Source organism: Dendropsophus ebraccatus, chromosome 2 (assembly GCF_027789765.1).
Source record: "Dendropsophus ebraccatus isolate aDenEbr1 chromosome 2, aDenEbr1.pat, whole genome shotgun sequence".
Taxonomy (NCBI): Eukaryota; Metazoa; Chordata; class Amphibia; order Anura; family Hylidae; genus Dendropsophus; species Dendropsophus ebraccatus.
The window spans coordinates 30024720-30040069 of NC_091455.1; the positions used below are offsets into that span (position 1 = coordinate 30024720).

Here is a 15350-nt window from a genome sequence, read left to right on the forward strand (position 1 = left end):
GGCAGTTAGAGCAGAGCAGGGAGAGACTAACAGTGATATAGGGACAGAGAGGAGAGGAATGGCGGAAATTGGATGATTGACTGGCTGATTTTTTTTAATAGGGATTTTCCAATTTTTGTCACCAACTTGCGTTGACAAATTTGCCCTTCTGTAATAGTCCCAGTACTGTAACTACTATAGTTTTGGCGAGTTTGACCAAAAATTCGCAAAGCTCCCGAAACGAATTTCCGGCTGCTTCGCTCATCTCTACATATTATCAACAATAAATCAACAGTGAACTAAAGCCCTGCTCCCCAAATCAAAGCACCTAAATGGATTGTCATACCCCACCACCAAACACACAAAAATGAATAATAATAATAGACATGTGAACATCATAGAAATCTATAGGTCCATAGTGGATATGCATGTGCACACCAGAACTTATATTACAGAGAATACGGTAACACCATAAGAAGTAGTAAAGGCTTGTGCATCAATGATTTCCAGATTATCAGATTTTCATATCAATACAATCTACTTCAAAGATGAGGAACCTGCTATGAACATATAGTGGAGAAGCATGTACGGTATATAGAGGATACCAGAAAAATGTATACCGAAATATATAGACCAGCAACCATCATATTCTGCAAATCTGGGTGTAGAGTCGGGAACGGCTTAAGACATCAGTAATAGTGGTGCATTGTACTGTAGCTACATTCACATATTCATAATTGAACAGTTCAGCCAGTTGGAACCACACATTTAGAAATTTACATTCTAATATTTTCACAAGAAAAATGCTTAACGTGATGCCGGGCTCTTAATCCACCCTGTTATTTTCCAGCACAGGCAGTAGTGATATGCTCCATGCTCCTCTATGTAATTTCTCTCTAACTTATCAAACATCTCCCATGCTTATATGCCAACACCTCAAAATTCTTAATTCGCGAAGGGGCCAAGATATGGGCATCCAGGAGAAAGAAGATGAGGTGAGGAACATTAACATAAAGTCATTTTCTGGAGTCTTCTAAATCTTTTGCTGTTTTGTAAGCCCTGTGCCTTAGGTTGAGGCAGAGCCCTTACATTGTTCCCCTTTGGTGACTCTACGGCAATTCCTTATTAAAGTTCTACTGACGGGACTGATACATGGGTGACCTGAGTACAGAGGAGTGGAGGAGGCATAGGCAATTCTGAATGTCTGTAACCATTTCGTGATAGCCTATGTCTACTGCTCTATAGATACTGTCTTTTTACGAAAATAAGAACCACCCGAATAAGGCCTAGCTCCATTTTACAGGCTTTTTGAAGTAGGCTTGAACTATAATCCCAGCTCTAAAAATAAGCCCTAGTCAAAGTCAGCTGATCAGCCAATCAGGGCCAGGCTTGTGATACTTGACCCCAACCTGCAGGGGCAGCAGTGATAAGAAGAGGCACAGTAGGGTACATTATATATGGGCGGTACGAAGTATGGGGACTACCTACAGAGGGGATGTATACAGTATGGGGGGATAACTACAGAGGAGAAAGAGAGGTATACAATGTGGGGCCTTACTGCAGGGGGGTGTATACAGGATAGGGGAAGAACTACAGAGGGGAGAGGGAGGTATACAGTGTGGGGGAACAACTACAGAGGGGGGAGGTATACAGTATGGGAGAACAACTACAGAGGGGGGGTATACAGTATTGGGGAAACAACTACAGAGGGGGGTATACAGTACTGGGGGGAACAACTACAGAGGGGGGAGGTATACAGTATGGGAGAACAACTACAGAGGGGGGGTATACAGTATGGGGGGGAACAACTACAGAGGTGGGGAGGTATACAGTATGGGAAAACAACTACAGAGGTGGGGGGAGGTATACAGTATGGGGGAACAACTACAGAGGGGAGGTATACAGTATGGGGGGAAAACTACAGAGGGGGGGTATACAGTATGGGAGCCTAACTACAGGGAAACTTACAGTAAAGGGACCTAACAACAGTGGGACATACAGTATGGCAGCTAACTACCGTATAGAGAAAGGGGCTACAGTGTAGGGGGCATGTTTCTCCAAAACTAAGACCTACCCCAAAAATAAGCCTTAGCCCTTTTTTTAGAGAAATAGATAATAAAAGACCCACGGTAGGAACATCGATAGGCTCAGACTGGCTTATTAGGGAACCAAAGGATCCTACAGTGGGTCCAGGCTCTGACCCAATTATGAGCCCCAAACAAGCAGAACATAACAGTATTTTCAGCCAATATCTTGTCACCTACAATAACTTCCTAATGACACAAATGTGGCGGCCACCAAACGCATTGGCAACGTGCCACTTTGTTTCCATGACATACTACATATAAGAGAAGCACATCACAGAAAATATGTACGGGAGCAGCGGGGACTTCTGCCCATTGCTGGGCTCCCTGCTCCTGTAGGCACTGAGCAGCAAGCACACAGTACAGTGCACCTCCGGGCACTAGCTTTATATGACGTGTTCTTTATAAATGGAGGGTGAGCCATCATAATCGGTTCCTCTAACAGGACCCCTACCTAACACTGAACCCCTACTTGCATACAAAGAAGAGAAAGAAAAAGATTAACCTGGGCCCACCAATATGCTTATAAAGAGGAAGTCCCACTAAACTCAATATCATGAAGCAGACGGGGGGGGGGGGGGGGGGGAATAATAATTAAGTAAACTCACTCCTCCTCTTGCCCCTACTGCCCTGATCAAGGATCTGCTATCTCCAGATGTCACCTGCAGCTGGAAACTGGGTACATCATGTACCTGGATCTTCCAGCTGCAATGTCACGTCCCGATTGAGCGATTGGCTGCTTAGGCAGTCAGTGACTGGGGCACTGCAGCTAAAAGAGCTGATGGCTATGAACATCTGATGGCAAGACATCGATGGCTATGAACGGGACCCCAGAGTCGCTTTACAGGCATGAGGATGGGAAAGTTAATATTGTTTATTATTTTCCTTTACCCCTTGCCTGTCCGTATTTTTTAATTTGCATGGGACTTCCCCTTTAAGGGCCCACAAGTGGACGAATAAACAAATGCTCATTTGTTGGTTGACCATGTTCTTTCGAGCGAAAGAACGAAAAATCATCAGCCATCAGCCTCACATCTCCACATGTAATATTTTTTGTGCAGCGGATGACTGATAGCAGCACCTGTGTGGCCACGGTTAGGCCATTTGGTGGCTCCATATCTACCATAGCAATTGCATAGGCAACATCAGTGGTATAAACAATAGAGATGGCCACAGCTCAAGCATGCTGTTTGTTCAGTCATCCAATCGTTCTGCATTTGAATATTGGCGGCTGAAGAAGTTTAATGCAGCCCTAGGGAGTCTTGGAGACATGGATATAGCCATAGGCCATAGGCTGTATCCATGTTTTCCAAAACTTCTTAGGGTTGCATCCAACTTCTTCATCCACCGGTATTTAAAGGCCGAACGATCAGACTTGAGCATACTCGAGTAGTGCTCATCTCTAATAAATAAAATTAGTTAAGTCTATTTTCTGCTGTTGGACCCACAGGCCTATGGCATTGAATTTCCTTTTTATCTACTTGATTCTTTCTCATTAAAGTAAAAATTGAACAAATCCCCGAGGATTAATAAGAGTATCTAAACATTATTAACATACACATATTGAATTGACAGATTATAATAACCACATACCAAAATGTTGTTATCATTGTTCAAGTCCATCTTGCCAGCGAAGGGCCCCCATGTTGTTCCAACTGGAAGTTGTTGCCGGCTCTGAATCCTGCGTTCTCCGTCCTTCTGGAAAGCTTCCAACTCTCCTGCAGACACAGAAATGTAGACATGTGCTGAACACTTTCACTTTCCTTGACAACAGCCACATCCTCTCCTCTGTTTGTTTTACAAGCCTTACATTATCGACGCCAACGGAATGAGAATGTCTTTAATATGGTTGTCAAGGCGAGGATCTGCAGATTCATCCTGACATACACATTGTTATATATTTTAATTATATTTTTTAAAAAATCACAGCATTACACAACATCCACGGAGCCGCTGTGTGAATGGATGAAATTAAATGAGTTAAATTTTAAAGTGACTGTCTGGTTTATAAATGCTGTATTTGCATTGGGGATTTAGAAATCAGAATTTAGGCCCCGTTCAGTCCTCCATTCAGTAGAGAACAGCTACAGAGAGTCTTAAGGTCCCCATATACCTTAAACTGATGGACAAACGATAAATCTCCTGCCCACTTTCCATCTTCCCCACACACGGGAGCGCCTGCACGGCCAAAAGCTCCTGTTTTATCTATGGGGAGGGTTACCACTGTAGCCTTGCAGTGCTGCGGTCCTGGGTTCAAATCACCAAGGACAACATCTGCAAAGAGTTTGCACACCAAAAACATACAGACAGGAAAATTTTGATTGTGAACCCTAATGGGGACAGGGAGCAATATTAAAAAACTGTGTAAAGTGCTGCAGAATCAGTTGGTGCTATACAAATAAAAAAGTATTATTATTATTATTATTAATATTATTATCTTCCATCACGGTCGACCCTATCACCACAGACATTATCCAATGGTGGTTGATTGTGGGGGCCTCATGCACTATAGACTTATGTTGACCAACATAAGTCTAAGGTATTTGGCCACCTTTAAGCTGAGCAGGGCTATAGAGGGTCTTAGACTGAGCAGGGCTTTAAAAGGTCTTGGGCGAGCAGGGCTACAGAAAGTTTTCGGCTGAGCAGGGCTACAGAGGGTCTTAGGCTGAGCAGGGCTACAGAGGGTCTTAGGCTGAGCAGGGCTACAGAGGGTCTTAGGCTGAGCAGGGCTACAGAGGGTCTTAGGCTGAGCAGGGCTACAGAGGGTCTTAGGCTGAGCAGGGCTACAGAGGGTTTTAGGCTGAGCAGGGCTACAGATCATCTTAGGCTGAGCAGTGCTACAGAGCGTCTTATGGTGTGTTTACACAGACAGATTTATCTGATAGATCTTTGAAGCCAAAGCCAGGAACAGACTATAAACAGGGATCAGGTCATAAAGGAAAGACTGAGATTTCTACTCTTTTCAAATCCATTCCTGGCTTTGGCTTCCAAAATCTGTCAGATAAATCTTTCTGTGTAAACGCACCCTTAGGCTGAGCAAGGCTACATAGGATCTTAGGCTGAGCAGGACTACAGAGGGTCTTGGGCTGAGCAGGGCTACAGAGCATCTTAGGGTACAAACACACTGGACGGATCCACAGCGGATCTGTGCCCTATGGGCTGACAAACTCGCAGCAGGATGCACATCCTGCTGCGAGTTTGTCAGCAGCCCGCCCCGTCAACCCCCAGCCGGCGGATCGTATACTTCACCTGGTCCCTGCTCCGGCTTGCTTCGGGGCTTCCAGCAGGTCCCACTCTGTCAATCAGTGCGCTGCTCCACCGCAACGCGGGCTCAGCCCGCTCAGCCAATCAGTGCGTTGCGGCGGGGCAGCGCACTGATTGGCAGAGCGGGACCTGCCGGGAGCTCCGAAGCAAAGGAAAAGTCCAGACAAAAGAAAAACTCTGCTGCAGGTAGAATACATACTTACCTGTTCCTGTGCCCCATCACCAGCTCCCTGACCACCGCCTGGCTCCCTGGTACGTCACGACCCTGGGGAGAGTAACCGCTCAGCCAATCAGTGACTGCAGCAGTGTCCTGCCTCAGTCACAGACTTGCTAAGCAGGCATTCCTAAGCCCAGGTTGTGATGTTGCAGGAGCTGCAGGAGCCTGGAGTCCAGGAGCGCTAATGCATCACTGCGGGGGCACGAGGATGTGTAAGTATACAATCTTTATGTTCCCGCACCCCCTGCCTGCAGCAGAGTTTTCATTTTCTACAGACTTCTTGAATTTCCTCTGTGGATCTCTACCTGTTTGTTGGGGACTTGGCAGCAAAACACCCTGTAAAATGACATTACTATAGTTGGGCTGTACAGGAACGACATCCAAAAATGTATAAATAAAAAAACATTAAAACATTTTTAATTAAGATTATTCAAAAAGTCGATTTCATCTTTTATTTTAAACGCTTCGGAGCAAAAAGAAGGTTTCACAGTCTGTCGTCTCTGATTAGTTTCTTAATGAATTTATAACATAGTATAAATACAAGGTAAAAAAAAAAAAAACTAAAAAAGGTCTAAGCAATTAGTAAAGAGGCAGATAATTATTAAAGACGTAAAACAAAAAAAAGTGTTAAAACCGTTCCTCAAAGAAGATCTAAATGAGAAGCACAGTCACGAGTGGGCTATTTATTGGATTAGTAGACAGTTTTAGAGGTCAGGAAATCTGTAGTCTCCTCTTATTCCAAGGCAAAGCCCAACTGGAAACAAAGCAAATTAAAACACATCATAAAAGACAAGGGACCTGATAACGGGGAGGCTGACATCATTCAGAACTCATTTTATCTCGGCTCTCGTCTGCTTCTGATGTGGGGACATGTAAGCAAATGGGATTTGATCACCGAAATGTCCAAACTTCCATGTGTGAATGCGGGCAGTTTATAATTTGCAAGGGATAAGTTTATATAAGATGGCTAGGCTTGTCTCATTATCCCCGTGATTATCGGCTCATGCCAAGTGGAAAAGCAATATCATCTCGCTCTACATTCCTTCCCACTGACTCAATGTATTGAACCACTTCTTTCTTTTTTTAAGCGACTGTCTCTCTGGTCGGGTTTGTGTCTATGGCATTGTCTATAAAAGGCAGACATGGCTCATCCACCAAGATGGAAAGTTAGAGGAAAAGGTATAATGAAGCCCTAGTTCAAAATTATATATCACATATGTCATATATATATATAGTACAGTTTAGATAAGAGGCTCCTTAGTCACCCCCAATAGCTATAATCTTTTTTGGTCTGGATGTCACTGGCTAAAACACTATAAAATACAGTATAAACTCTGTCTCAGTCTACACAGCAAAGCTGAAAGTGAGCTGCGGGGAAAAATTACTTCTAATTAAAAAACACAAGTCTTCCAGTACTTATCATCTGCCGTATGCCCTGCAGGAAGTGGTGTATTCTTTCAAGTCTCTGCTGCCACCTCTGTCCATGTCAGGAACTGTCCAGAGCAAGAGAGGTTTTCTATGGGGATTTGCTGCTGCTCTGGACAGTTCCTGACACTGACTCTCTCACTCAGTCAGTCAGTCAAAAGAGACCCCTGTTTTTATGATTCATGAGTCCCACCAGTTATACTGTAGCTGCACTGGTCACATTTATTTCCATTCCACAGATATTGGACAATTTTTCATCTTTATTCTATGTTCACACATTTTACAAACAGCAGCGGTTGTGCGGCACTCAAAAACATTGACCGTTGTTGTAGGTGTCAAACAACGGCCGTTGTTACAGTGAAAATTACATCAAAATCAATGTCTGGAAATAATTAACATGTTAATTATTTCAACAGCCATAGCGAACAACAGCTGTTTGCATTCACTTCAATGCAACACATTTTTTTTATAACAATAACGGCCATTGTTTTAATGGCAAACAATGGCTGTCCTTGTCACAAAAAATATGCCGTGTGAGCATAGCCTAAACTATGAAACACTAAATAACGCATATTTAATGACTACCAACCTATGTCTATGATCTTCTTTTAGTAAAATACAATCTAAGGCCATGTTCCCATGCTGTAAAACACCGGGTCATAGAACGGCCCGTGTCAGAAAAGATCATCTTTACTGCAGCTGAATTCGTCTGTGTGCACCCGCATCCGAATTCCCCGCTGCACACAATGGAGCGTGTGGCCGGAGCCGCACGCTCTATTGTGTGCGCTGACATTGACATGTCAGTTTCTTGCGGCGTCGCTAGGGATCCTGGCCGGAGTTTATATGTGTCTATGTGTATACACTCCGTCTGAGTTTCCTTAGAAGTCAGCACTAGGTAAGTTCTGTAGTAATCACAGCCATTGTTACAACGGCGGAACATGGGTAGTGGGAACATGGCCTAACTTATATAGAAAATAATAATAATAATAATAATAATAATAATAATAATAATAATACAAAGTAGCAGAGAGAATGCAAAAAAGACCAAACGTATCCCCATGGTAGCTGTATGAATACATTATTTTCTCCGTCCGGCTCTGACCATTATTAGATCTCTATAAATAAAGTATAAATAGTAAGTAACTAAATGATTCCAACTGGGACACCATCTGCATGTAATCTGTCTCTTCCCCATTTGCTTCAGTGACTTTTCTGATAACTCAAATACATATGGGCAGGATAATTCTATGTATCTGACATGATCCCCAGTATACATGGCTTCAGAGCCAAGTAATAAATACATTAATAATTGCAAGTTTATATAATATTCTTTAGAAACTTGATGGAAGCGATGGTGACGGTACGCGGCATCTGGTAAATAGCTAATAAAATTAAGAACATAAGTAAAAGCCACAGGAATCTCTCATTCCATCTATCTCTCAGCGTATGGGTTGAAGATGTCAGAAAAACTAATTTTTAGGTTGTAATGTATTAGACATAGTGTAGAAATGTTGTGTCTCCTACAAATTTTGGTTGTTAACCTGTCTTCATTTTTGGTAAATTCTGATTTTTCTCTGTATAAGACCTGGATGAGGGTCTGATGAGTAGGTGGATTATTCTTGCTGAGGATCTGGAAAGCTGTGCCGTATGCTCTGACAAATCAGCTGTGTTACCATTGCTGCTCCTTCTCCCCTATCACAGCAAAGCAGCTGCACCATCCACCTACCCCCTCCATGTCCTTTTCCACAGCTTGCGACTAAAAAGGCCCCCCAAAAAATTCAACATGTATTTTGGGGTGTGTTGACCACTCACATCCTCTCCAACAATACAGTTCCCGGATCTCCGGGGTGTCCACATCCACATCATGACCCGGCTGATGGACTGACCGCTCAGTACGCTCCAGTCACTGGTGACTGACCGGCCAGTACATCAGCCAGGACAGGCCTTTGCCCCCGAGTCGTGACGTCATAACAACTTGGGGGGAAATGCCTTGGGACTGGGTTCCATGATCTCTTCAGTTGCTCACCAGGGGCACGGGGAGAGGTAAGTTGTTACTTGAAAAAAATTTCTGGTATCTATTGTTTTTTTTTTTTTTCAGTTAAAACTTCGAGTGGTATTACATGGGACCATTTTTCAGCGATTATTGATAAACGATCCCACACGACCGCTATGGCAAAGATCTTAAATTGTTCACCCTATTACACAGGACGATGATGGTTATTTAAAGTCGTTCTTGCGCTCGTCCTTACCTGGCTGATAGACCAGGGAATGACCGAATGACGTGTTATTACACCGAACGATGTTCAGAACAATTTGTGAACGATCGATGATGAAAATCGGTCCAGATTCTATCAAACGATCAATGATTTCTTGTTGGTCGTTTATTCGTTGCCTGCTATAACACAAAACGATTATCGTTTAAATCCGAACAAAAAATATCAAACAGAAATCGGCCCTTAGAGTAGTTGATATCAAGCTTCCCCTCATCTCTGGACAATATATTTAAGTAAAAACTAAGGGGGAGATTTATCAAACATAGGGGGAGATTAATCAAACATGGTGTAAAGTGAAACTTGCTCAGTTGCCCCTAGCAACCAATCAGATTCCACTTTTCATTTTCCAAAGAGTCTGTGAGGAATGAAAGGTGGAATTTGATTGGTTGCTAGGGGCGACTGAGCCAGTTTCACTTTACACCATGTTTGATAAATCTCCCCCATAGTGTAAAGTTAAACTGTCTCAGTTGCCCCTAGCAACCAATCAGATTCCACTTTCCATTCCTCACAGACTCTTTGGAAAATGAAAGGTGGAATCTGATTGGTTGCTAGGGGCAACTGAGCCAGTTTCATTTTACACCATGTTTGATAAATCTCCCCCATAGTTTTTACCAATTTATGTAATGCTGATACAGTTTCCCTATTTTGTACTCTGAAAGCTAAATGACAACTAGTGATGAGCGTGCCTGCCTATAGTTGTATCTACCTGTCTAGGGCGGCATACAACTTCTGCACCGCGAGGAATCAAATGCTGATTATTCGGGTTCTAAGAACGTTGCCAAACCCAACAGTCTGACAATGGTCCGCTCAATACTAGTCATCACCATTGAGGACTATGATAATCATCCTATTGGCTGTCACACCAATAGATTTTTTTATATTTTTTAAATGTAAAAAAAAAAAAGCTGCTTGATAATATTTAATTTTTTTGACAATGGGGACCATTCCCCATTTTCGTTCTATCGTAGTACCGTCCAGCTGTCATATAAGTGTAACAACGCTGGCATAGACATATTCATCTGGTTCCAGATTTGCTAGCCTGAATTGCTGTCACTGTCTCTTTATAAAAGGCAGACGGTTTATTTTTAAGTGCAACTTCCAAATCCTGTGGAGTTGAGATTCAGATCTCTGCACTGTCTCAGCATTCTGAAGTCAAATACACAGAACTAATGTAGCTCGCTCTCTGATCTTCATCTTACAAGGTCAATGCCTGATCATACAAGGTCACTGTGTCATTCTAGTGGAAGTGGAAGGAAAGTAAGCTACTGAATTCAATTTCCCTGCCATAAAATGCAATGGATAATACTATATTATATAGAAATATATATAGAAAGAGAGCGAGAATCATCTAAAACTATGTCCAATGTCTTGGTAAATTTAACAGAGAGTGGTCCTGCGGGCACTGAGTGCTCCCATACTACCCCATATAGCAGGGATCGGGAACCTGCGGCCCTCCAGCTGTTGCAAAACTACAATTCCCATCATGCCTGGACATCCTTTGGCTGTCCAGGCATGATGGGAATTGTAGTTTTGCAACAGCTGAAGGGCTGAAGATTCCCCTTCCCTGCATTTTAGTCATGATACACTTCAGTTTAAGTCATACATAGAGGAGATATATTTGTTAAAAAATGCTAATGTACTAAAAAAAACAGCACTAGACATGACTATATACATGACGCCCCATCCCACCATCTTTCCAACCATAAACAGCTATTTGTATGCGTGTCATGATAAAGGAACATGGCTTAGAAAGCAATTTAATTTTTTTTTCCAATAAGCTGGTTCCAGAAAATGCCAAAGATTTGTCATTTACCTCTATTAAAAAATCTAAAAATCTCAAGTCTTCCAATACTTATCAGCTGCAGTATGCTTTGCAGGAATTGGTGCATTCTTTCAAGTTTGATACAGCGCTCTCTGGCGCCCCCTCTGTCCATGTCAGGAACTGTCCAGAGAAGGAGCAAATCCTCATAGAAAACCTTTCCTGCTCTCCAGACTGGAAATAATAGCACTTCCTGCAGGACATACACCAGCTGATAAGTACTGGAAGACTGGAGATTTTTTAATAGAAGTAACTGACAAATCTTTAGCACTTTCTCGCACCAGATGATTGGAAATAATATATATTTTTTTTTTTTGCTGAACTACACCTTTAACAATTAGTTACACTTACTGCCCAATCAGCATCAGTCCTTTTCCACCTAGGGATCCCTGTCAACACACAATAAAGGAACTCTCCAGGCCTTCTGTGCTGGTACACAACTAGAGATGTGCTTAAAGGGGTTATCCAGTGTTAGAAAACCATGACCACTTTCTACCAAAATGACTGGTGCAGTTTGCAATTAAGCTCCATTCACTTCAATGGAACTGAGTTACAAAACCTGCACCTAAATTAGAGACAAGAGCGGTGCTGTCTCTGGAAGAAAGTGGCCCTGTTTATCTAACGCTGGATAACCATTTTAAAGGGTTGTCTGGCTCAGTTCAATAGCTATGCCAGCCCCCTTCTCTATGTCTCCATCAGCTGTAATTAAGGAGACAGACTTTGCCGACCAATAGGCCCCCTTTAAGCATGAACACAGCGAAGAGAAGGTAGCTTTTTTTCTGTGACAAACCGGACCATGGCTGGTGCTTATGGCAGGACAACGGGGAAGCGATCATACTTCAAGTATAGCAATTTCAAATACATAAAAATAACTGAAAATATTTTGCTATCTGGTTAATAGGAGCAATCAAAGAATACAGGAAGCTCAAAGTTCTGACTCAACTGTATGTATAAGGGGGGCCCCCTTCATGAGTGACATTACATGTATACCAGAGATGAGAGAAATTCAAGCATGCTCAGGCTCATCCGAACCCGAGCATGCGGCTTTTGATTACTGGTGGCTGAAGAAGTTGGATGCAGCCCTATGACTGTATCCATGTTTTCCAGGCAGCCTTAGGGCTGCATCCGACTTCTTCAGCCACCGGTAATCAAATGCTGCATGATTGGGTTTGCACAAACCTGAGTGTTCCTGAGGTTTAGGCCATCTCTAATGTAAACTTAGCTTCTCAATCTCAGTGGAGTGTGCCAGGTGCAGATTAACTTTATTATGGGCTCCGAGCTGATCACCAAGCTTGGGCCCCCCTAACCCACTGTAACTATGGCGACACTAACTTAAGTTTTTCCCCTCCATAATGCAGCCTGTAAAGGACCTGTGGTGACATCATTGTCACATGATAAGGTCCTTCAATATATTCTCTAATGTTACTGCATTGTCTCCTGGTTGCAGTTTTTCCCTGACTTGTGCAAAATTGAGGTAAAAAGCAGTGTTTTTTATGCAAATCTTGACTGAATATAAGTCTGTTTGAGGGGCCATGGGCCCCTCAGGAGCTCAGGGCCCCGGGCTACTGCCCGAAACCGACCTATTATAATCCGCTACTGGAGTGGGTCTATGTGGTCTGTTCTGTTTATTTATTCATGAACTCCATTGGCTAACCACCAGATTGGTGCTTCTTTGTAATATTTCCATTCACACATTATAGGAAATAATAAGAATATTAATAATGTCCGTGTCTATGCTATCATTATTTTGTGCTGTAATACAAAGTTAGGCCAAAAGATCAAAACCATAAAGTGCAATGTAAAGTGACAGGAGCCGCAGTAATGATACTAATTCTGTAATGTACACTTGTGACCCCGAACAAGGCCCAGATTTATAGGGGCGAGAGGAGGGCAAGGTTTACATGCCTTGTTCTCTATTCAGAGTCTTTCTTCAACACATAAAGTAGCAGCATTGAGAACACTGAGGGCTCTAACTAAATGACCCCCTGCTCTGGGCAAGGATATAAGAATCTGTATTTTACATGTTATCATATTACAGTAAATTAATTTATAACTAATTTCTTAGTAATCACATATTGAGAAACTGTCTGTGTTCAGCAACTTTTCTGAACCAGAACACTTAGCAATTAATTCCTGGCATCTGCAGAAGTTGGGTGCCGCCCTAGGAAGTCCTGGAAAACATGGATATAGCCTATTTATGTTTACCTGGCAGCACTAGGACTGGAGGAAACTGTCCGACAGCTTATGACTGTGTAAAGAAAATAAGTATATACATACCTATCTACACTCCCGGTGTCTTCCTGGCTTCTCCCAGCAGCCACCGGTGCAACTTCAGAGCTGGTCTCTGAGGTGACAAGCTGCTCAACCAATCACTGACTGCAGCCAGTGAGCAGCCTGTCACTTCAGAGATTGGCTGTGAAGAAGCACTGGCATCTGCGGGCAGAAGCTAGGAAGACATCTGGAGCGTAGACAGGTAAATGTGACCTTTATTATTTTACACTTCTAAAGCAAGGGATGCATGGACATCTCTAACGACATATATATATATATATATATATATATATATATATATATATATATACAGCCCTTGCTGCACGATCATCGAGGTGGGTGATAGGCTCAGCAGACAAATGCCGATTTACATTACTAATTGGGCCGCCTAATACAGCCCTTATCCCATCCCACCATTTTTACAACTATAAGCTTTTGATTCAAGGCAAAAGGCACGTGACTGTGCGTGGGGGCCGTGGGGAGCTGCGGGAGGATACTTTAGATCATCCGGGGAGCCCATAGGTAATAGCGGCAGTCTGCTGCTGCCGATCCTATTACACGGAGCTATGGCAGCAGATTGTTACTATCATAGTCATTTGTCTTTCACCATGTTGAAAAACAGTGAAAGACAATGACAAAGACAATGCACGATGTCGGCTGATTGTTGCCTTTTATTACACAAAGCGATTATCGGCCATAACAGTTAAACACATAAAACAGGAATAAGATTGTTAGCCACAGAAGGTGCATTGACTGACGTATGTAAATTCATCAATCCAACATGACTGTAGAACATGTTGGTGCTATATAGGCAAGAGGATATAAATAAATACATAAATAAACGCCAATATCCATAGAAACCAGAAATTCAAAAGCCAGCTTAAAATAATAAATGGCAACATCCCCGCTAAGAATCGTTCATTGTACGATCTGAATCTATTCCGTATAAAAAGATGGCACAATGTTTCCCGATAAAAGGCGGCACATTCTTCTATCTCAGTCTCCTTACAAACTAACTTATCCCGAATACATTTCATATGATTGTTGACTTCGCGCAAGAGGGAAAAAAAAAAATGCATGGAAGCGGTAAATAATAAATAGATTAAACTCCAAAAAGAAATCTCGTTCATTTCCTTTCCTCTTCTATTCCAGTTACCAACTTCTATAGTGGAAGAAAAAAAGAAAAAAAAAGAAAAACTCTTTCATCCCATGCAGCAGCTCCGAGATTCAAACTGATGAAACCCAACAAGGTCTGTGGACATGACACATTGATCTGATAGGACAAGAATCGGGAAAATCTCAGAAAACCTTTATAAAATATAATTCAGTTTTCCCTTCTGTCAGTGCCATTTTTCATTTGAAAAGGGTTCAGACTCCGTCAAACAGTGACTCCTTATCTCTACCTGTGGATTTACAAGCGGCCTCTCTTTAAATGGATTAAGAACTACAAACTTTAGAGCAGATAGTCAACAGATACACAAATACTAAAGAAAATTTAAAGCATGGAATGTATGGCAAAATAAACAAGCCGGAACGATAAGGCATCTCGAAGCTATGAAATCTGAGGATGCTGGATTTTTTTTTTAGTTCAGTCTATTAAAAGGGAACATGTATAAGGGACATGTCTGTCGACGGACCGTTTCTGGGGACAGGCGGTGAGATTTACTTTCAATTGGATGGGTGACCCGTTTTTTGGTGTGCGTTATTAGCACAAGAAGTGACATAAGAAAGAATTATTGGAACCAGAAGAGACCCTTTATTTGTTGAGAGGAGGTGGTTTTTAGTAACAGTATAGGGAAGGATTCTTTGCAGTTATAGTATAGTCAGACTTTCAACGGCTCTACCATAAAACTAATCATGGCTTAAACAATGATTGTGGATCTGTTAGATTTAAACTGTCCAAACCACAGGCAGCATGAATCTCAACAGCTTCCCTTGTTACCCACAGCTATGTTTTACTCTAAAATGATAGCTTAAAGTGAATGTACCATCAGTATTGCCAATGTATAGAACGTCAG

At 42.3% G+C, this 15350-nt stretch overlaps 1 protein-coding gene across 1 annotated transcript in view; it reads right to left on the reverse strand.

Annotated features, from left to right (window-relative positions):
* Nucleotides 1-15350, reverse strand: part of ZFPM2 (zinc finger protein, FOG family member 2) — a 332257-nt gene that overhangs the window by 175441 nt on the left and 141466 nt on the right. Inside the window, exon 4 of the mRNA XM_069957210.1 lies at nucleotides 3657-3781. Coding sequence (XP_069813311.1) covers nucleotides 3657-3781 — 125 coding nt within the window. The remainder of the gene's footprint in view (nucleotides 1-3656; nucleotides 3782-15350) is intronic.